This window comes from Barbus barbus (genome assembly GCF_936440315.1).
Source record: "Barbus barbus genome assembly, chromosome: 47".
NCBI lineage: Eukaryota > Metazoa > Chordata > Actinopteri > Cypriniformes > Cyprinidae > Barbus > Barbus barbus.
This window is the reverse complement of record NC_136725.1, coordinates 9,775,215-9,799,064: the sequence shown is the minus strand read 5'-3', so window position 1 is coordinate 9,799,064 and position 23,850 is coordinate 9,775,215. Positions and strand designations below refer to the sequence as shown.

General features: G+C 36.5%; 2 protein-coding genes across 2 annotated transcripts; one reads left to right on the top strand and one right to left on the bottom strand.

Annotated features, from left to right (window-relative positions):
- The first annotated feature begins 2,009 nt into the window (after positions 1-2,009).
- LOC306865734 (E3 ubiquitin-protein ligase RNFT1-like) lies at positions 2,010-8,191 on the top strand. Its single transcript, XM_079410496.1, has 9 exons — positions 2,010-2,220; positions 3,240-3,649; positions 3,743-3,819; positions 5,476-5,576; positions 5,704-5,857; positions 5,940-6,098; positions 6,191-6,256; positions 6,406-6,507; positions 7,175-8,191. The coding sequence occupies exons 1-9, from the start codon at positions 2,195-2,197 to the stop codon at positions 7,307-7,309; spliced, it is 1,230 nt and encodes a 409-aa protein (XP_079266622.1). The 5' UTR covers positions 2,010-2,194; the 3' UTR covers positions 7,310-8,191.
- A 1,344-nt stretch (positions 8,192-9,535) lies between these two features.
- LOC306865725 (ribosomal protein S6 kinase beta-1-like) lies at positions 9,536-22,310 on the bottom strand. Its single transcript, XM_079410487.1, has 15 exons — positions 21,928-22,310; positions 20,867-20,910; positions 20,623-20,740; positions 20,012-20,080; positions 18,916-19,063; positions 18,704-18,761; positions 17,765-17,865; positions 17,572-17,662; positions 16,513-16,603; positions 14,676-14,783; positions 14,510-14,572; positions 14,337-14,414; positions 14,096-14,203; positions 11,785-11,885; positions 9,536-11,436 (listed from the first exon to the last, which is right to left on the bottom strand). The coding sequence occupies exons 1-15, from the start codon at positions 21,997-21,999 to the stop codon at positions 11,193-11,195; spliced, it is 1,494 nt and encodes a 497-aa protein (XP_079266613.1). The 5' UTR covers positions 22,000-22,310; the 3' UTR covers positions 9,536-11,192.
- Positions 22,311-23,850: the final 1,540 nt, after the last annotated feature.

Here is a 23,850-nt window from a genome sequence, read left to right as displayed (position 1 = left end):
TTAACTTTGATTTAAAAATATGTAATGTTGGTGCAGTTCTAATATGGATTGGTAATGTGTTCAAAAGTTTAGGTGCGGCTATGGCAAAAGCTCGATCACCCCTAGATTTTAATTTTGATTTTGGACTTTTTATTCCCAGGGAATTACAATAATCAATTCTAGAAGAAATAAAAGCATGAATTGTCGTTTCAAAGTGCTTAAAAGAAAGTCTTCACTTTAGCCAACGTTCTTAACTGATAAAAACTTGATTTGACAACTAAAATCAAATTTAAGTGCACTATCAAAAAAGACACCCAAGTTTTTTACACCTGATTTAACTGGAGATAGAACACCAACATTTACATGAGTAATGTTTGGGACTTCAGAAGAGCCAAACAAAATGATCTCAGTTTTACTAAAAAAATCAAAGACATCCAAGCTTTGACATCGGAAAGACAGGCACAGAGGGAGTCTACACCATTTCTGTGCTTCAGGGGCAAATAAAGTTGGATCGTCTGCATAGCAGTGATAGTACAAGCCATGCTTTTCAAAAATAGAGGCTAAAGGAAGCATATATAAAGAAAACAATAAAGGGGCCAAAATAGAGCCTTGGGGGACCCCACAAGTCAGGGGGACCGCCCCAGAATAATATCGTCCAATATTGATTGAGAAGCTTCTATTTTTAAAATATGACTGAAACCAACTTAATGCAGTTCCTCTGATGCCCACAACTTGCCCTAGCCAAGCAAGCAAGACCTCATGGTCAACTGTATCAAATGCCGCACTTAAATCTAATAGTACCGGTACAACAGTCACCTGAGTCAGTGGTCATTAAAACATCATTTAAAACTTTTACAAGTGCTGTCTCTGTAGAGTGAAACTTTCTAAAACCTGATTGGAAAACATCAAACATCTTATTGTCATTCAAAAATATCTGCAGCTGGTGAAAAACCACTTTCTCCAAAATTTTGGATAAAAAATAATTATTAGAGATGGGCCTAAAGTTAGATAAAACTTAACAATTGCATGCTTTAAACAGTCAGGTACAATTCCTGATTCTAAACACTTAATAATACAAACTAGAAAAACAGGGCCAACCACATCAAAAACTTCTTTAAAAAGACGAGGAGAGATGACATAAGGAGACCCAGACAGCTTTAGCTGATTAACAATCTCATGTAGGAAAGAAAAGCAAACAGAACTGAACTGGCTAAAGGTAGCACTGTGATTTGAATAAACAGCAGGATCATAAGTAGCAGGCCTGATATTTTGCCTAATTTTCCTTGTTGTCTCTACAAAAAAAATGACAAAAACTTTCACACGTCAACTGTTTCAGAAAGGTAATTACAAACAGATGGATTCACAACTGCATTTATAGTATCGAAGAGCATTCTTGGTCTATGAACATTCTTATCAATGAGCTCAGATAAATACATAGACTTAGCCGATCTTACAGCTTTCTGATATTGAGATACGGAAGACCTTAAGATTTCACAAGAAATCTGGTGCTTATCTTTCTTCCATCTTCTCTCAGCTTTTCTGCAAATCTGTCTAAGAGCACGTGTAGCATCATTTAACCAGGGTACAGACTTAGGTTTGGATTTTTTAAGCGGCAGAGGAGCTACAGACACCAAAATATTAGTACAAACATCATTAAAACAATGTATAAGCTCTTCGGCACTTTGATCAGATGGAAAAGAGACTATAGAGACTGAGGAAGCTCTTTGAACATTGATGAGAATGTATCACTAGTGGTGGAAGATATTATACGAGTCATACAGGCATGTTTACATGATTTGACAACGGGAGATGACAAAGGAACAGTAAATAAAATAGGTTCACTTTCATTATAAAGAAAAAAGGTGCAAAGGAATGGTTATGTCATTGTGCTTAACATCTCATTTTGTTTTCCAAAGAAATAAAGTAAGTAATAAGGGTTCGGAACAACATGAGGATGTGTAATTAAATTCGGTGAGCTGAGTTTATCGCCTAAATTGGGCTTTTATTTTGAAGCAAGAAATAGCCTTATTGAGGACTTTTACTTTGCTTTCCAGCAGAGCACTGGACTGGTTCCTTAGTAGGTCAGGCTAGATGAGTCCCGGCACAAACTAAACTCCTTTAGCCGATGAGTTGTTTTGATTATAATCTCTTTAAGTAAATGTGTTGAACTTTCAAACACCACCATAGCCTGAAGAATGGAGATGGGTGCTTTATCATGAAACTCCGCGCGCACTATGACAGGTATATATTTATTTATTAAGACCTTTACTCTAAGTGCAATTTTATAGCTTTCATAAAAACATCAAGAACCTAGATATAAACCGTTAGAGATGCTATATTATCCTTGATTTAATGGCAGTTATGGCTAGCGAATATGTTTTGTCTAACACCGAAGTTTAGGTCAGTTCATATATATATATATATATATATATATATATATATATATATATATATATATATATATATATATATATATATATATATATATATATATATATATATATATATATATATATATATATATATATATATATATATGTGTGTGTGTTACATTATGCACTTGAACAATCATGTAAACAGATGTGCAACTAAGGATTAACATACGAGCAATACCTCTGTTGTTTCGGACGGGAGGATTTCCGCATGGATTTCCATTTTGGGTGGGCCATATAAAGTTGGGGGTGGCCACAATTTTACAGTGGAGTAGTTATTTAAGAAGTAAGAATAACGTAGCTAAACTTGATTGGTCAAAATGTAATTTTTATATATATATATATGTATGTGTGTGTGTGTAAGTAAGTAAAAATTGTTGGTATCAAGTAGCAACTGGTTTTGAATATAATAGGCACGATGCAGGTGTTCATATTCACAACAGCATGAATGGGGACATTTTATAAAACATTAATTAAAATAAGTAACGTATGTTTCAGACAAAATGTAAAAAAAAATGTCTAGTTTGTATATTTCTTGGTTGTGAACACCAACGCATCGCACTGATTGGACAAAATCCCTTTAAGGGTTTAGTATCCCTGGAGCAGATCAATTTCCCGTCACACCCATAAGGCCCCCATTTTTAGTTCCTCTCGGTTTTTTTTTAAATTTCACAATATTCACTTGCTAGTATCGAGAGAAACCCCCTCCGAGCGACCATGAAGCTTGAAAAAAATATATATTTCTTAGTACATTATAATAAAACACCTCTATACTTACATGGAGTTTGCCTGTCTTTTGATTCACTGATCTGGTTTATTTTTCAACAGAGGAACATATAGCGAGTCCAGAAGAGCGTTTACACTGAGGGATTCACCTGATCCGATGCAAACCGATCCGAGCCCGCAGGGAGGGAACGGGCTGTCATTAACCCTGCAACCGGAGCTGCTCGCCCGAATGCCCGGCGCTGGAAGTGCCAGCAGGCCGGAAACAGACGAGGAGGTCCGGGTTTCAATCGGCAGCGGACGCGGCACGACGTCGCGGAGGCTGAGAGCTGCGAGCCAGAGCCACGGACACACACACAGCCATGAGCACGAGTCTGACAGCAGCGAGTCTGACCTGGAATCCGGAGAATCCAGCAGCTCGTTATCGGAGCTGCGCTACCTCCTGCGCTGGCTCAAGAAGAGTCTTCCCTTCATAGTTATTCTCTGTGCGAAACTAGTCATCCAGCATGCCCTGGGTACGTGTTAGTGAGAACAGCTGTTTATGCAGTGGTTATGATGTGTAAAGGTCATGACCCCTGTCACACGTCTGTGGTGTTGTTTTTCTGTAGGTCTGGCTGTTGCCGTTGGTCTGTTTACCACCTTTATGTATGTCAACAAAAGCATTCAAACGCAAGTCTTTCTCCATGTGAGTCTACCATATTATTTGATAAGTGGTTAACACAGGGAGTTCAGTGCTTGTGACTCCTCTGTGGTTATAGGTTAATCTGTGGTGATCTGTGAACTTTGACGATTGTGCCCTTGAGCAAATTTGCTTCATGCGCAAAACTCCTCAAAGAATTTGCATTAAATAGATCAAAAGTGACAGTAAATATATTTGTAATGTTTCAGAATATTTATATTTTAGTAAATGCTGTTCTTTTGAATTTTCTATTCGCCAAAGAATCCTGAAAAAAAGTAGCTAATACAACTTCCACAAAAAATTTAACAGTACAGCTGTTTTCAACATTGATAATAATTAGGGGTGTAAGAAAATATCGATACACGTGAGTATCGCGATATTTTGTTTGGCGATACTGTATCGATTCTCCAAAACGGAATATCGATATTAAAAAAAAAAAAAATCATACAAGATTCATGGCAGTTGTTTCGTTTTGAGTTCATTTCCCGACCGCTAGATATCAGTCTTCCTCTCTGAACTTAAACAGTGAAAGGAAATACTAGCATCAGGGCACTCCACTAATGTTAGCATTAATATATTTTGTTGATGAAATTGTTTCAGTTCTCGTTTCGATGTACAAAGCTGAAGTGTGGCGCCATTTGGGCTTTTGTGGTAATTTCCGCCCCGGGACCGCGGCGCGAGCGCAACCACTGTTCTGCCGCTTGCCGCGTCCCGTGCTGAAGAGCCTTTGCGCGGCGGGCGGTAGAGTCCCGTGCAGCTGCAGCTTTCTCTCGTGTTGGGGGCGTTTTGTGCAGGTGGGGCGGTGCTCGCGTCGCGGTCTCGACGATTCCACGAGGAACATAAACACAAACTGAAAAACTTGTGAAATCCAAGTTGAAAAGTTCTGAGAATGTTTAACATCTGTATTGATTTGATTGTTTTACAATTGTTTAGTTTTCTTTAGGAATCCTGCAAGCACTTTATTTTTCATTGATATTAAGCAGATAGCACTTTATTTTTCATTGATATTAAGCAGATGTCATTTTTTGTTCAGATCTATGGATAAGATCAAATGTTATGACATTGTATGTCACAATTGTAAACTTAAACTGTGAACCTTTAAAGTATTGTCTATAAATATATATTTTTATAAAATACATTTTATACACATTTAACTAAAGAATCATGCAAGCACTTGAATATTTCCCCCTTTACTCGTACTGCACAAAAAGTGGTTCAATAATGTTGAATGTTATAGGGACTGATTATTGCAAATGCAGATCCCAGTGTGTTCTGGTTAAACTATTTTTATTTTTTTTGCTAAGGTTTGCATATGGTGGTGTGCTCTTAATGACAGCTTTCCTAAAAAATATATTTCCTATTCCTAAAATATGAAATATCCCAATATATCGCCTTGTTTACAGTATCGCAACCCCTGTATCATGATATGTATCGTATCGCCAGATTTTTGCCAATACACATCCCTAATAATAATAATAAGAAATGTTACATTAACATCTTAAAATAGTATCTTTTTATGTATTTTTGATCAAATAAATGCAGCATTGGTAAGTGTAAGGGACTTATCTTACTAACCCCAAACTTTTGATGGTTGAATTTGTGTGTATGTGTATATATAACCAAATAATCTGATGGCTCCTTTGTTTTTTCTCCTCTATAAAGGACCGAAGGACAAAGTTGCATTGTGTCTGGCTCTTGCTGTTCCTCACATCCTCCAGTCTCCTCGTGTTCTACACTTTTCACACTCAGTCACTTTACCGCTGGTAAGTGCTTTACATTGTATCACCAAACCTCACTTCACCACAAACTGTTCTACGTTTAGTGTAATATATCAACTAAATGACAAATACGTACTATGTAGATCTAATAATCTCTTTTTTCATCCCTCAGCCTCATTTTTGTCAATGCTACAATAGATTCTCAGAACTTCTGGGAGGTTTTATGGAGTGTCGGTGTGACTAACTTCATTTTGAAGTTTTTCTTCATGGGGCTCAAGTGTCTTATTCTCCTCATCCCCTCCCCACTCATGACATACCGGCGAAGGGTGAGCATGATTTGTGACATTATTTTGCTGCTCTGAATCAAAATGAATGTTAGCTTCACCGTATTCATCCTGCTTTCCATAGGGTCAGTGGTACATGCTCATAGAGGAGGTGGGTCAGTTGTATCAGGTGATCGCTCCTGTCCCGCTTTGGTTCCGCTATCTGGTCAGCTACGATGAGATGGAAACCTCAGTGGGTCTGACTCTGGGAATCCTGCTATCCTTGCTCTACCTCATAATGAAGGTGCGCACAATCATTACAATGAACTGCTGTTTGAAACCAATACATTATTAGGAAACATCCCAATAATCTGATCTTATGTTTCTTATTTTTAGCTTTTGGCCTTGTATGGACTGTCAGGATCATTGCAAAAACAATTACGGACTTTTTTCAGTCCTGAGGTACAAAAGATCACTTTTTACCTGTCCTGTGCTCCTCTCCTTATTCTGAAATGTTTGTTGGGTAATCTGTAATACAAATAGTGAAGTTATAGACAAATGTCATGTTTTCTGTATGTGCCGTTTAATTTTCTTTTTACCTGTCTGTAAAGGTGAACGGAGCTCCAGCCAGTCCTACTCAGGTTCGAGAGGCAGGTGACATTTGTCCGATCTGTCAGGCTGATTTTAAGCAGCCTCGGGCCCTCGTGTGTCAGGTGAGAATGTGGTCTTTGAGTTTGATCTCCGATGTCAACCCACTTAACCTCCACTTTCCCAGACTAAACCATAAAGCTTCTTGAACGCAGTATTTATTACAAAGCTAATCACAACCCACATGAAAAAGACATTTTAAATTAGCTCATGTAATTCTTTTGTAAAAACATCAGTATTTTATATACGAGTTCCTTACATTTGTCAGTTTTTGCCTTTAAAATGATTTTTCCAGCAACTCTATAGCAACATAATTATCATATTTTAAGTAAAAATAAAATGATACATTTTAGTAACTGTTTGATTAATATATTATTCTTATATTTTGTTATTCTACATCTCCCTCTTCTTGATATATACAAGAAAATATATATGAAAACATTTAGCTAGCAATCTTTTTTTAGATTTAAAAATGACTTTTTCAGAACTACACAATTATTTTACAAGATAATCATATTTACATTATTTTTCTGTAAACAGACATGTGTTGGTGGTAATTTTACTACAGCTAGTACTCAGTTAAGGCTAATAAGCTTTTAATGTTACAATGTGTCCTGTCCACTTTTTTTTTTTAAATCATTCAGCACGACTTTTGTTTCTGTAGAAGTAATACACAGCGTCACATTATGCACATGAATAAATGTCAAATATTTACTGTTTGATTGTCTCCAGCATATCTTCTGCGAGGAGTGCATTGCCCAGTGGCTTAACCAGGAGAGAACCTGCCCCCTCTGCCGCACTGTCATCACAGACAAGGTGCATAAGTGGAAAGATGGTGCAACATCAGCTTATTTACAGATATACTGAAATCTCACTGTAAGGACGGAAACACAGTGTTGTGACATCTTGAAACATTCAACCAGAAGTGGCTCCACAGAATGTGGATTGTTTCTCTCAAATATCTCCATTGAGCAAACAGCACTTGTTATAAGGCAAAGGGCTCTAGAAAAAGCTCCAGTTTTGAGTTTTTGAAATATAGATAACTTGTCAAAAGGACAAGTGTATTCACCAACTCTTGTATTATTATTATTATTATAGTCGCATGTGGGTCTCCTTTATTTTTTTAGTGTTTATAATTTATATTCCTCTTTTTGTTCTTGCATGCCATCTCTGGTTTTACTAACTACCTTATGGGTGTAAGCAGACAAATAAATTGGAGACAAATGGATTTCTTCATTGTATTTGTGGAGAAAACACTCATAAAATAATGTGGCAGAAATTCATTTGTTGTCTCCCTAAATGTGTTTTAAATGTGATTTTTCATGGATACTGGGTCTTTTGGAATGATCCTTTGTCAGATACTGTGGTTTTTGTAACTGAATTTGTTTTAAACTCATTTAAGACTCAAATCATATAGAGTTCTGGATTTTGCATTCAATTTAAAGTATTCTGATTTCTTTGGTAATAATCTTGACTGTGAGGTAATTGCACATGAACTACTGATTTATCAAATGATGTAGCATTAGAATTTTTTAACCATGTGATTTTTGTGACTGAACAACATACAGTGGCTTTTGAATTATTATTATTCAGGCCTTTCCACAGATACATGGTATTTTTCTAATCATGTTGTACTTACATTGTAATAAACCAAAGTTTTGAAGAGGAAATATCTATTTTAGTACCACTATACAGTAACAGTTGTATTTATATCCAGTATATCTGACCAAATAAATTTTTCAAACTGTTAAAAAGTGTCACTGAAATGCTTTGCCCAGTAAATGCAGGTTTGCTTGGTAAATGCTCGAATTCAACTTTATTGATTTTGTAGAATTCAATAAGGTTAAATTAAAATGAATTTTAAAATAAACAATAGCAATCACAAAACATCAGATTTTAAACAATCTCACCATTCCGTACTTTACACCCATTCACGGTTTAAACCAAATGTGCCACTGTCTAATAAACAGCACTTCAATCTCAATTCTTTTCCCACTATAATCCAGGAAGTTTCAGAATGGGTTCCAACTCTAACCTGCAGGAGTACCAAAGATTTTCAAGATCACGTTCAGTTCAACGCTTTCTAAAGCACAATTACCACACCACATAAAGAACATGAAGATAAAAAACCAAACACATAGCACCAAGTTATGTTATCTTAATATTCCAACATGACTGCAAGAATCAGTGGGAGACAGTTTGAGAGGTTTTAAGCCAACGCCACAAGTCTAGTGATTATATGGACTGGGCTCATGGTACATATCCAACTCATCGGACTGACACAAGTGATACATAAAGCCATTTACGCCACATTACAGACCCATCTCTCTCAGCCAGCGTTGCATAGAATAAACGGTCGATATTTATATATGCAAAGACAAAATCGGATGCTTCCATAGTCAAAGTACCAGTTAAGAGGCAATTTAATTAAGCTGCTGGTCTCGCTCAGATTTCAAAATCAAAGGCTTTCACATATGAAACCATTACTGGAGGCTAACTGCCATGGTACAGTAGGCTGTTGTTTATCAGTAGGCACTGTAACTGACAGCTTAAGATATTCACAATCATGCTTCCTGTGCATAGTGAGGACAGCCAATTATTGGCTTGATGGAAACTGCTACAAAATCCAGATAGTTCAATCAGAGCAATGGCCTCCTAATGTCCAACCACAATTACAATCTGCACGACAGAAATTAGAGTTTGAGGATGTGAGGTTAACATCACATTCAATCAGTGAGTTGCAATGTCACACCAGAACAATGTTCTCAAGCAGAAAACAAGCCTATTTTACATTCCTATGGGAAAAAAAAGAGAGAAAGTGCAGTCACACAGATGCAATCGCAGCCAAACACGCAGACGTTCAATGATAACAATAACACTTATGAGCACAGGAATGCCTGTGAAACAATACAAAGAACCACCCATGATGACTTGCGTACAGCACAAACTTAACAAGATGCAGATTCAGTGTCCACCAGTTCAAGGAGTCACATCATCATACAATACATACCGTATCGGTAAGAACTATACAAGGAAAGAGCACCAACATTCATGAAGAATCATGTCTATGTACAGCAGTGAAATAAATACTGATTTTTTTTGTGAAAGATTTACAATTTTATTATTTTTCCATCATTCTGGATTGATCTAGAATAGAGATTTTCTTTCCCCTTGACCACATATATTCAAGCTTATTTAATCAAAAGTCAACAGAATAATAAATAATCCAGTGGTTTTCTAGTGTACAGTGCACATCCTGAAAACACATTTAAAATCCCAACATTTTTAATGTCCCCGAGAATAAGAAAATTGTTTTGACTCCAACACCATTGTAGAAAGAAGTACTAAATAATAACATTTAAAGGGGGCTGGCATGTGTTCATGTAACTAATCCGGCAAAATCCTGAACAGCACTTTTGACTATAAAGAATAAATAATTTGCATAGTTTACAAAACTAGATGGCACCTGGAGAAAAAAAAAAAAGGTCGAAACATATTCAGGGGGAAAAAAAATAAATTACTGATGGGGGAGGTGTTAAGGAAACCATTTCAAAACTCGTCTTGCTGTCTTCAATACTAGGGCTAAAAAATTAAATTAAATAAGCATTCTTTTTAAAGTCAATAGTTTTCACAGATGGGTATATCAGGCATTTGTGTTCGTGGCTGTGTCTTAGAAAGAACTAACTGTACTCTGGATTATGAGGAATTATACAGTATTATACAGTAATCTAGTATTTTTAATATTCTTTGGTCAGAAAATTTGTTTGTTAAATAGCTTTTTACTGTTGAAAAGAGAAACCGTGATTTGATGCCCAGAATGCAGGTAGATTCATACTTGAATCAAGATCAGATCAAAATATGAGAATAATACCTTGATGCCCCGAGGTCATCTAACACAAATCAGCTTATATTTTTACTTCATAGTTTATCATTAGTAGGTTGGATCTCCAAGTTCCCTACATCTGTGATTCTAGGGGTCCTAACATCTATAGATGAATTAAGAATCAAAAACATCGCAAATCAGACAGATTCCTCAAGAATGTAGACCTGGATCTTCTCTAGCCATTTTAAAAAGACAATTCACCCAACAATTACAATTCAGTCATCATTTACCCTCATGTCGTTCCAAACCTGTATGACTTTCTATTCTTCTGTGAAACACAACAGAAGACATTTTAAAGCACGATTCAACCGCTTTTGTCCACATAATGAAACTCAATCGGTTGAAAACAACAAAACACTGAGAAAATCTTCTTTTGTGTTCCACAGAAAAAAGAATGCAAGTTATACAGGTTTGGAATGACATAAAGGTGAGTACATGACAGAATTGATCTTTTTTGGTTGAACTGTCCATTTAAATACTGTTACTTCTAGTTAGCGCATACAGTCAAGCAAAACACAATAACAAGTGGCTATAACGCAGTGTCTCAGGTCAAACTTCAAATATACAACAGAAGATACTATGTATTTTCCCTTACGTTTTGCATGAGCATGGCATATAAAAGATAAACAGTGAAACTCATGCTCAGAGTTGCCTGAAGTGCAAGGTGTTCTCTCTTTTTCATAGCAAGCAGCAGACCACCTCACCATAGTGCAAGCAGAGAGAGGTCACAAGCTTTGCTCTGGACAAGCTCTGCATGCTTGCATGAAGTACACTGGTGCGGCAAGTGTTTAAGAGACACAAACTGGGTGCAGAAAGGCCTTTTGGGTACTTTGATAAATTCCTAAAATACAAAACTTAAGACATTCATCAATGATTCATTCTTAAATGCTTGGGTCTCCTGCCGCCCGCTGCGTGAGTCGGTTTCACGAAGGCCCCCGTGTTGGATGTTTTTTTGATGGGGAGAGGGGCTGACACCTCCATGTTGCTGCTAATGTCCACCTGCTCCACATTAGACACCTCCATGGGCGGCAGGAGAGAGGAGGTGGTTGTGGACACTTCTGGGAAGGGTGGACCCCGAGACCAACCGTATTCCCCTTCAGCCTTCATAGGGCTGGAAAAAGCAAGTATAACACCACAGGTTACGGATCTCGATTCATTACAAACGCTAAAAACCAGGATAAACATGAGCAGATAAGCATGCTAAAGCATGTACACAACCTTGGACTTAAAGCCCAGATAAATAAAATCAATCTCTCCTTCCTTACAAAAATCACACTGCATCAATGTGTATTGATTATTGATATTTATTAAACGTAATCTGCTTCTTCAAATGCAGATCATGATTAATCTGGGGGGGGGTCTATATTTTTTCACCCAGCCCTACAAGATCATAAAACTGGACATAACTACTTTATACACACTTCAAAATGTGAATCTAAGTGAAATGACAAAACATTACCTCACTGGTGTTCTTGGCTTGCGAGGTGAACGGGACTTTGGCTCAAAAGGGAACTTCTCGTTGATGTTTTCGAGCACAGATGGAGCTATGTACGTAAAGCCCTGGGGAGAGACGACATCCGAGAAGAGATTAAATGAATAGAAAAAAAAAAAGTTTGGGTAGACAAAAAAAAAAGAAGAAAAAAAAAAAAAAACAAGATGAGTGTAGAGGATGTGCAATTATGATGAACCAAAAAAAACGTCACGCTAAGAGCTAGAAAAAACAGTTAAACAGTAATAATACAGACCAGATGAGAGACATTATCCCTTTCTCGTAAGTTTGTCTACAAAAAGAACTAATTTACCACACACTCACAATGTAGGTCGGAAGTCAGAAATTAATCTCATACACATTCTTGAGTGCTCTACGCAGCATGCTGATGATAATTAAGATCAAATGGTGTATAAACAAATTCTGAGGCTACAGTCGGGTTCTTGTTATGTTTGGGCTATGGTGTTACGTACACTGAGGCCTTGGTGGTGAGTAATATTACTCTATTTGTCTAAAGAAAATCTTTGTTTATAATAAAAAAATCTGTTTAATATTTTATTTATCTATACTGAAATTAATACTTTTTCAGCAAGGATGTATTAAATCGATCACAAATAAATTCTGTATATTTGAACTGCTAAAAATTTAGTCATCACAGGAATAAACTGCATTTTAACATTTAAATATAAAATTATATAAATTATAATAACATTTCACAATATTACTGTATTTTTTAAATATAAAATTACAAATTACAACAACAATTCACAATATAACTGTATTTTGATTAAATAAATGTAGCCTTTGTGAGCTTTCAAAAACATTAAAAACAATCTTATGAGCTCTGAATGGTAGTGTATACAAACCAGTACCTACTATCAGTAACCCATAATATTGGTAATATCATACTTGTAATATTTTCTATTTATATGTTATTGGCTAATAAACATTAAAAAAAAGTTAATTATTGGTGCATTTGAAATAAATGTAATACAGTTGGGAGTCCTCACAGCAGTATAGTGCAGTGTTAATTTTGATTTAGTTTTAGTCAGTCTTTTGACTAAAATACCATTTACTTTTAGTCATATTTTAGTCATTTGAATCGTTTTTAGTTTTAGTCTAGTTTGTCAACTAAATCCTAACATCATAACATTTTAGTCGAATAAATCTACAGTAAATGTAGTCGGCTAAAATCTAATGGGTTTAAGTTACAGTGCATGTATTAAGCATTTCTCTAAAATTTCCAAACTCATTATATAGGTTTGATATTAAGGTTTTATCATGAAAGACACCGATTTAACTGAGGTGACGCACAACATGCCTTTGTTAAAATGAAATAAAACCACTTCTCATAAAGAACAAGAACATGGTCTTCTTTTTAATGAAATATCAATGGTTATATAGGATAATTATGCATTCTTTATAGCAACTTGTTTACTATATTCTTCATTCTTTCAAGCAGACAAATTTATTTCTATAAATAAATTTAAATTAATCTTTAGGGCTACTAAAGTTTTTCAGTCAAGACCAGTGAGTGATTTTCTGTCTTTCTTTTGTTGCTTGATTAACATCAATGCCACAGACAATAGCAACTTAATTAGACTACTATCCCTTTAAAACTGAATGCACAGCTGCAATGGATGCAATGTACTGATACACGTTCCTTCTACTGTTTACATTCACTTAAGACGTAATTGACTGTTTATGTGAATGCTTGTCAAAACGGACAATTCGACAACATTTTATGTGTAATTCTCTGTTCCTGTGATGCTGTGAGACGCGCTTTCTGTGTGTGTATGTTACAGTGTCTGCGGTCAGAAAACCGGATCGAATCGCGTTCTCTCTTGCATAGTCAGATTTAACCATATGTCTGCTCTTCTCTGACTCCCACATATTGACATTTTTTTATGTTTTATGAGACGTGCAGCAAGTGTATTATAGCTTATGTCCTGCCGGTTCATATTTGTGCATCTAACCTCCTAACGACACACTACAGAACTATGTTCTGAATGAATCTCTTCCCAAATCGCCCCTCCCTAACATTTTCGTCTCGTTTTTATTCGTTGACGAATGTGTCAATAGATTTTCGTCATAGTTTTTGTCATTCAAAAATAATTTTCGTTCGTCATCGTCTCGTTGTCGTCGGTGAAAAAAAAAAGTTGTGGACGACAATTATGACGAAAATTATTCGTCAACGAAATTAACACTGGTATAGTGACCATATATTTAAAAAGTGCAGAGATAAATTTAGCCCAAAAAGTGACCAGGAAAAGAAACTGACCAGGAATACTTGATTGGCGCTTTCGCTGAGTGTCGAGTCATCAGGACTGTCCACGGGAGTCTGACTAGTGAACTTAGAGTCAAACTGGCTAACATCATCTGCTGATTGCTGCAAAAATAGAGATATGTGAGGAGTTATTATCAGATACTACATCATGAGCTCTATAATAATAATAACTCTAAACACGCAATAAAAGAGACAAACAGTTCATTGCACAGAGAGAGAAATAGGGTTCTCGTACCAAAAAAGGCTTAAAGGGAGGTTCAACTTTAAAAGCCAGCAGATCATCCCAGTTCATGTGTCTGAAAAAGGAGTGGGCCTAAAAAACAAAACTGTTTTTAAAATACATAACTTCACTATATGTAATCTCCTTCTTTTATGATAATGAATCCACCGTATCATAAGGCCAGATACCTGGATATCTAAAGCATCTCTAGGACCTGCTCCCATCCTCGTTGATGCGTTTCTTCTCAGCAGCTGGGTGTGAAACACACACACAAACACAAAAACACAAACACTGAGTTGAGCAATGGGAGAATTCCACATTGGCGTGAAACCTGATTGACTTTAAGACTTCTACCCTTTTCAGAAGGTCCCGTGCTTCTTGGGTTAGGTAAGGTGGAAGGTTCAGTTTGCACTTTAGGATTTTGTCTATGGTTTTTTTCCGATTCTCTGCAGTGAATGGTGGCTGAAGGAGAAAGTTAAAGAGGTTAAAGAGCAGTCTGGGTAAACTTAGTTTGTACTCTGCACAAATTCATAAGACACTTGATGTCTTCACAACAATGCTTGTTTTGTTTTTAAATCTGCCTGAAAGGGAGGAAATTACATTCAACATCTAGCATCTAGTCCTCTAAGGGCTCATCCACATGAAGCCAGAGCTTTCCCTAGCCAATCTTTTTTTTTCCTCGTTCTTCTGTAAACACAGCGTCCTCAAGAAATATCTGCGTACACACAAAACCAACTCAAAATGCTGTAGTATACATGCCAGACCAGTATGTGGTGCTGGAATTCTGCCACAGAGATGCACTAAAAAATGGGTTAGGGCTAGATGGTATACAAATTTGTCTACTGGGCATGCGCACATCAATATAGCGTAATTTGTGTCACACTGTACAACAACAATTACTGTTTTTGCATTATTGTAAGGGGTAGGTTTAGGGTAGGTTAATAAAACAATCTAATAGGAAGAAAATTAAATTTATTGTAAAAAAAAAAAGGAAAAAAGAAAGCGGTTTCAGGCTCCCAAAACGCCAGATCCGTCTGGACGAAATGCTGATATGATACAAAATATTTAAGTATACAGCTAAATGCATCTCCGTGTGGATGGGCCCTAAGAAAAGTGGAAGCAGTTTTGTAGGTTTATTCCCAATAGATTTAGAATTAAATGTCAAACAAGCGCATACAAATATGCTGTTCAGGTGTCTGCATACTTTTGGTCATGTAGTGTTGTTTCCAGGTTTTTATCTACATTTGTTTACATTAACTGTTCGAATAAGATTCCATGATCAAAGTTATTTTTGGGTTCACAGTCAAAACAGTGTCTAAAGAGGTCACAATCAAATCTGTCTAAAGAGGTCACAAACTAGGTCAATAGAATCTCTGTCTAGCAAAAAATGTCAATAGAACACCTCACCAGAGATTATCAATGATTAATTTTCACACGTATTCCTTGTCAAGATGTAAGGCCTGTCCTCTAATTAACTGAAAACTAAAGTTAATGATGAATGGCAGGAGGTTTATGAGATTGCCTTCTGAAGTGGATTACCAGGCAGCTTTACACACACACACACACACACTGTATGTATAGACTTTCATATTATTACAAAAAACAAAACATTTAAATAAATGCTGTTCTACCGAACTTTCTTTTAATAAAAAAAAAAAAACATGGTTTCCACAAAAATATCAAGCATCACAATATCTAAAAAAAAAAAAAAAAAAAAAAAAAAAAAAAAATTATTCTTGAGCATTAAATGAGGATATTAGATTGATTTTTCAAGAACTCAGATGACACTGAATGTGGAGTAATGGCTGATGAAAATTCAACTTTGCATTCGCAGGGAAAAAAAATAAATATAAATGGATATTAGAAAAATAATTTTATTTTAACAAAATTAGACAATATAAATTTTATTTTACGTTGTAATAGTTTTTCACAATATTACAGTTTTTACTGTATTTTTGATCAAACAAATGCAGCCTTGGTGAGCATAAAGGACTTATTCAAAAACATTTAATCCCAAACCTTTGAACAGTAGTGTATGCATTTAGAAAATCTCTCTCTCTCTCCCTTTACATGAATATATTTATCTACTGATATTATATACAGCTTTCTGACCTACTTTTTTTCTAACTTAATGTAAAACATTAATGGGGAAGCAAGATAACAGAAAGGACATGTAAGATGGGACACTCACAGCTCCTGTCATCATGTCATACATCAGGGCTCCCAGACTCCACCAGTCCACAGCTCGGTTATGGCCGCTTCTCATGAGGATCTCTGGTGCCCTGAAAGAGGGAGAGGACAAGAGAAACAAAGAGAGACACGGAATGAATGAGTGAAGAGAGAAAAGGACAGCACACCAACCATTTTTTGTGTTGCTGTTTTTTTACTTTGACCTAACTGACACCGGAGGCCCCAAATAAGGCTTCAGTTGACATGATTGATGGAGTCTCTAACCTCCATGAACTGCTCTGTATGGACTTTCAAGAGGCCGCATCATTGAAAACATGATATTTCTTGCTCTTTTAAAGAGAAGTTCAAGTTGTTAAACAAAACAAAGCTCCCTTTCTGGCCTACACAGACCATTTATTTGAGAAATATATGCAAAAACAGGCTGCTCAGAAATGTTCATGGTTTGTACAACATTAGTATCAACTTGGCCAATTCTGATGAACTTTGTTTTTATAATAGCCATTTACATCTAGAAGTTACATTAGCATAAAAAAGATTGTTTAAAGGTGCACTAAGCAATATTTGAAAACGCTTCCCAAAACACACTTCTAGCGAATTAGCAGTAAGGGGCGTGTCTAGTACGGATGGGGAGAAGAGAGAAGAGAGTCCTGTGCACTCAAAAAAGGAAAAAATCAGAGCAACAAAAATTTAAAAGAAGGGTTACAATCAGGCAAGAGGTAGGACCTGTGTAAATATCGGAGCAATGTCGTCTTCCATGTGAAATGGAGCTAGACCATTCAAATGTTAAAACAGACTCTACTAACTAACACATTCGACCTGAATTACCATAGTAAAACACTTTGCTTTCGCTTATTACTGACATATCATACCCTCAAGTCTACAGGAATAGCAGAATCCGACATTATCGTTGCCAGGGTTGAGTACGTACGTTTGTGGTGGATTTATCAAAATAGGGGAGAGGTCCTGTGGCGTGTTTGTTTTGGCTTTCAAATATCAACATCGTTTGGCAATATTCGCTTGGTGCACCTTTAATTGGGTGAAAATGTGAGTTTGTACATACATGTACTCTATGGTTCCACAGAAGGTGTGTGTGACGGTACCATCGTGGATCGACTCCTTACAGAGTCCGAAGTCTGTCAACTTCACATGACCTGAGATGAGAATGAAAAGAGCACATCCAGAGGAGAACAGTCTTTATTGAACAGGCAGAGGTGTGCGAGTGTGTGTGTGTGTGTATGAGTGTGTTTTATTACCATTGTTATTGAGCATGATGTTCTCTGGCTTCAGATCTCTGTAGATAATGCCTTTCTGATGAAGGTGACCCAAGGCCATGGAAACCTCTGCCAGGTAAAAACTAGGAGAAGGAAATAAAATTAGAGGGGGGTGAGTATTTAAGTAAATAAATGAGTTTATAAATAAGTTTATAGAAATACTCACAAATTCCATGAATTCAAACATTAATTGTCTTTGTTAAACAAACAGTCCAGCCCAAAATGAAAATTGTATTTTTACTGCATCACATTCAATTTTTAAATAGATTTTTTATGCATTTATTAATTTTTTGTTAATCAATTTATTTTTTATGTTATTTCCTCATATAAATTAGGGTTCAAAAGATTCATAATATATAGTGCAACAGTCGCTTTCAAGGTGATTTATTCCTTTTTGGAGCTTGACAGCTTTTGGTCACAATGAATTGTTGTTATACAGAAACAGAGTATGTAAAGACTCATTAAAAATATTTTAAAATAATTAAATGTGTGTGTGTGCGTGCGTGTGTTACAAAGAAGACAAATAACATCATACAGGTTTGGAATGATGATGAGGGTAAGAAAATAATGACAGATTTTTTGATAGAACAACCCTTTTAATAATTCATATTTTTCTCCAAAGCATCACAATATATATAGATTTATACTTAAATTATACTGAAATTGTTTACAAGTTAACAGCTATAATGATCATTGTTTCCAATAATTGTCAAGGAATTTCATATATTTGGTCAGACAAACTACCAAAGCAGCATTTGGGTAGGCTGTACAAACTACATTTGTTAAGCCAATGATTTTTGAAAGCCTCCTGCACAAGATCAACGTTTACACACAACAAAGGCGTTTCAACCAGATAGCAGACAGGTCATCTTGACCCCAGAATGATCTATATCCTGATAAGACTGATAAAGCTCCACTTACCAGACTGTGTCCTCCAAGAAGATCCCCTCCCTCTCCAGCTGCATGAACAGCTCTCCACCTGTTACAGAGATATGAAGTTGATTCCAGAAACATTCTCGAAAACAAGGTCATGATTCAAATTTTTCTCAAAACAAAGACAAATAATACTGCTGCTACAATTTATTTCTGTTCAGATTTGCTCAAGAAAGCACCAGTAGCTGTTTTGAACTCACCACTTAGGTACTCCAGGATGAGGTAAAGTTTGCCTCCAGTCTGAAAGGCGTATATGAGGTCCACAATGAAGGGATGCTTAACTTCCTCTAGGATGCTCCTTTCTGCTTTAGTATGAGCAGTGTCCTTTGCATTGCGAACTATCATGGCCTGTTGAAACAGACAATAGCAACATAATGCATTAAGAAATGTTGTGTTTTTAAGTAAATGTCAAGCACATGAGCACTGTCTGTACATTTCCTTCCTGTGAACATCTATTCGCTGGAGGGTTAATCACAGCTGTGAACTCATTAGGCTGGTGTCATTAATGCTTTTATTGTTGCTGCAATAAACAGATGTGCGCAAATCTAATTTGGGAATGGAATCCGGAGCATTTCAATCCTGCAAACCACAGAGAACAATGCAGCATCAGTCTCAAAATAATTAAACTGTATCCACGGCCTCAGTACACAGCCATCGCTTGCACTCCTTCTGTTATAGAGTGGCTTACAGATAATTGAGCTAAAACAGCTACAGTGTACAATGAAGAGTCTACTAAGTAGTGATAAGAACAGAGCCACATTCTGTTCTGTTGATATGCAAACCTGGCCGACTGAGATTGCATCACATTGTGACCACATCATATCTTTCTACCATGTTGATAAATGACCAAATCTGCCACTCATGAGTGGTCTTGCCAAATTAGTAAATCGCCATCACCTGCTTTCAAATGGAGCGGGAATTCCTACACAGAGCCGTAGTTCACAGACAATATCGTGTTCATAATCGCAGACGAATTGCCTTCGATTATGAACACGAAATTGCCTAGCTTCTCAGTGAACTACTCCATTTGAAAGCAGGTGATGGCGATTAACTACTAATCAAGAAACCGGTTTTACTGACTAGATGCGCATGATAATCGAATTCGATTAATTGCACAGCCCTAACTAAAACTATACAAACAATCATTATCGAAACTGTTTATAGGTAATGATGAAACATTCCTTAGACATTATTCACAGGCCTGCAGCAAACCACACCAATACAATCTGTTAACCAGCAGGACCAGGCATGATGGAACAGCCATGATAACTTTCAGGGAATTTTAGGAGGCCATACCTTTTTCAAGACCTTCATGGCAAATATCTTCCCAGAATCTGCCCCTGCTACCTTGCGAACTTGAAAAACCTGTTTTTTAACAGAAAAGGACTGTTAACATGTATAAGTTGACAGTCCAATAAAGATGGCACAGTTAGATCTACAATAAATACCTCAAAAGTCAGTACGAGTTTTTTTGTTAACAAAAATTAATGGATGCCAATCATCAAGGATGAATTAAATTAATCAAAAGTGACAGTAATGACATTTATAATGTTACAAACGATTTCTATTTCAAATTATTGCTGTTCTTTTGAGCTTTTCCTGAAAAAAAAAAATGTATGAAATCAACACAACTGTTTGCTAAAATTTCAGCAAATTGCAAATATTTTAAATTACATTATACACCATTCAAATAGAAAACATTTATTTTTAATTATAATAATATATCACAATATTACTGTATTTTTAATCAAATAAATGCAACATAAGAAGCTTCTTTCAAAAACTCTTACCGACCACAAACTTTTGACCAGTAGTGTTGGCTACATTCTTTTGCGGCATTATTTATGTGTTCAAACGACACCACATGCAGGGAGGAAACACTGGGTAGCACTGCTAGTCTTGCTTACCTTTCCATATCCTCCTTTACCCAGAACACGAAGCAGCTCAAAACATTCCGGACGAATCTGCTCCGTGCCTTGATTCACACTATTCTCAGAGATCTCGAACTTCTCGCAGTCTTCCATACTGCGCCAGAACATTCAAATATCAACATTTTAATTAAAGAGAAGACATTTCACTTTTTGAGGGGCTGAATTAAAATGACATCATCAAATTATGCAAATATAATTAGTAGCACTTTGACATACTCACAATTCAAAGCCACTGCACTGGTCCATGCATTCATTACTCTTGGCCTGTGGACAAACAAAGTTTTGGTGTTTGTGGTAGGTTTAGAATGTTTGAGGTGTGGACTGCAGTTTTTTTGTATCTCTGCAGCTTTTCCACCAAATGCACAGTGTGCAGATCTGACACAGCCATTAAAGTTCAATCTATACCAGTGACTGATGCGCACTGGCTCTTTTCTATCAACTGGAGTATCAAGGTCACTGATAGCTGTTATCACATTACAAGCCTAACATTAGAGAGAGTGTCAGACCAAGGCAAGCTGGACCTACGGAGGATTTATTGTGGTTTCAGAATTAATTCAGGAACAAAGCTAGTCTAAAAATCTGATATGAGCTCTTCTGTCAAACTCTTGAACACTTAACCTCTGTCAATTTTGCTTTAATTTCAGTGATATAAAAAGTAACTGCAGCTGAAATGTTTTAAAAGTTAATTTCTCTCATATTTAATACAATTCTGAAGTGTGTTTAGTCTTTCATACGGTTAGGTCTTCATACACCTGAAGTGATGCTAGGTAATGTATCCAAAAAGCTAGTTTAAGCAGGCAGCTGTGTCCGGCTAATATGTAAATCTAAATAAATAAAAATCAGCTAAGATAGATTGAATATCTTCAGTTTGACCAACTGGTAGCTGGTTTATAGCTGATCCAAGAAGATCCACCATATATAAATTAACCAGCTTATGTCCTGCTTAGACCAGCTAAGCTAGCTTAACCATCTTTAGCTAAGCTACTCTAAAATCATATTAAAACAGACAAATATGCCCACTTATAATAACGATATTGACATGTTTTGTCATATCATGGTAAGTACTTTGTAAATCTATCCTCTGTAAAACATTTTAAACCATATAATTATCATACAGTACCATGGTAAATATTAAAGTACCGTGGTATTGTCATCTAATAGTTTACTACAGTATAGCCATAGTACTTTTCTGCCGTGTTTCTGAAGCGTGTAAGGTGTCCTCAGGCCGGTCCAGCGATGCGGAAAAACTGAAACCGAGTCGGTTAACGGTTAGCTACATACCCCGTCAGCGAGCTCCTCGTCCGACACGTTGTCCTCCGGCGGGTCCAGGTCGATATCAAACACACCAGCCATGACCACAGTCTCTTTACACACAACAATACTGGAATAACGATGAATACAGACACCTCATGGTCCGGCACGACTCACCGACGCCATAACCAGCTCCGGTACGCAACGTATTCCTACGAAGATTAACTAAGTTACCGGTAAATAAACGATTATCACGCGAACAGCGAGTTCACAGCGCGTCAGTGCGAATGCTCCGGAATCTGTAAAACAACTGTCAACAACTACATTTACGTTAAACACACAAATGTCTTTATTTTACTCCGGAAGGTTGTGTCTGAGGTACGTGGGTGTATGGAAACAAAAACGCGTCATTCTATGCGTATAGGAAGCTGATTTTATTTGTAGTACCTCTGCTTCGCCAGTAGATGTCGCAAAAACACCTTATTTTGCTTTTGGCACGAGCTTCAAGTGCGTGCTGATAACGTTACACACCTTACGGATAAAACTACTGCGTAGTGTGCCTGTTTTCAAGCACAATTTATTTAATTAGGAAATAACTACACGTTTCTTCACGTGATTAGAGGGTATAAATAAAGGTTTTCCGGAATTGTAGCTACACAAAACAAAGATTACTGGAGTAACGTTACGTTGTATAATACTATTTCAGTCTTTCAGCTTCGAAGTTCTGTTACACTCGTCTTTTTTCAGTATATGTATACACATGTATACACACATTTCATTTTACATGTTGCTTGAGCATATTTGTGACCCTTGACCACAAAGCCAGTTTGGGTCAAAATGATCGATTTTGTTTTATGCCAAAATCATTAAGAAATTAAGTAAATATAATGTTCCATTAAGATATTTTGTAAATTTCCTACCGCAGATATATCAAAACTGAATTTTTGATTAGTAATATGCATTTCTAAGAACTTCATTTGGACAATTTTAAAGGCAATTTTCTCTTTTTTTTTTTTTGCACCCGTAAATTTTCATAAAGTTGTATCTCAGCCAAATATTATCCCAAATCATAGGCTACATCAATGGAAAGCTATAAATTTAATTAAAAACAAAGCAAAAAACAACTGACTGGTTTTGTGGTCCAAGATCACATTTGATTTTGTGTAGGCCTAGGCGTATTAGGCCTACCATTCAGATTTGGGAGGATATTGATGTAAGAGAAAGGTTTGATCCTTTTGCCAATATTTGATTATTCATGAAAGGTAATTCTGTTGAATGTGGGTAATTATTCAAACCTTTTATCCAATCCTAAACTACTTAAAAGCGTTCAAAAGTCAGCGAGCTCTCGAAAAGGCATGGCTGGAAGACAGATGCAAGCTCACACACTATACATTGTTACAAAGTGCTGGATAGCCACAATTCTCTGCTCCCCATTTTAAAAAACCACATGAATGGATCACAATGGGCACTTTGTGTGTCCTAGCAGAAAAAAGGGGAAAAAACACTAGGCAAATTATAGTTACAGGGACTGTTGTATGTGGTATGTTTTTGAAAACAAGGCATAATAACCCATTAATTCTTTAAACAACCTGACACCAAAACAATGCATATCACAATGACTGATATAATAAATCGAGCTATTTGAAGCTTAATCGTTTGCTATAAAAATGGGTCTCCTGTTGTAGATTGTACACACAGATTGTTCTCTGTTCCAAAATGTTTAGAATGAGATCAGAAACTAACAGTTTATCAAACTCTCATTGTTCTGCTAGTTTTAATGATACATACCTGTGGGTTTCGGGGGAGGTAAAGATACCCAGTATCTGCGTCAGGTAACGCTTACACCTGGTTGTGAGTCAGTTTGGGTGTGCCAGTGTTCTCCTGTTCGGTGACAGCACATCATTGATTCATGTGATGGGTTAAAGCCCCTGACTCTCCTGAACTTCAGCAGAG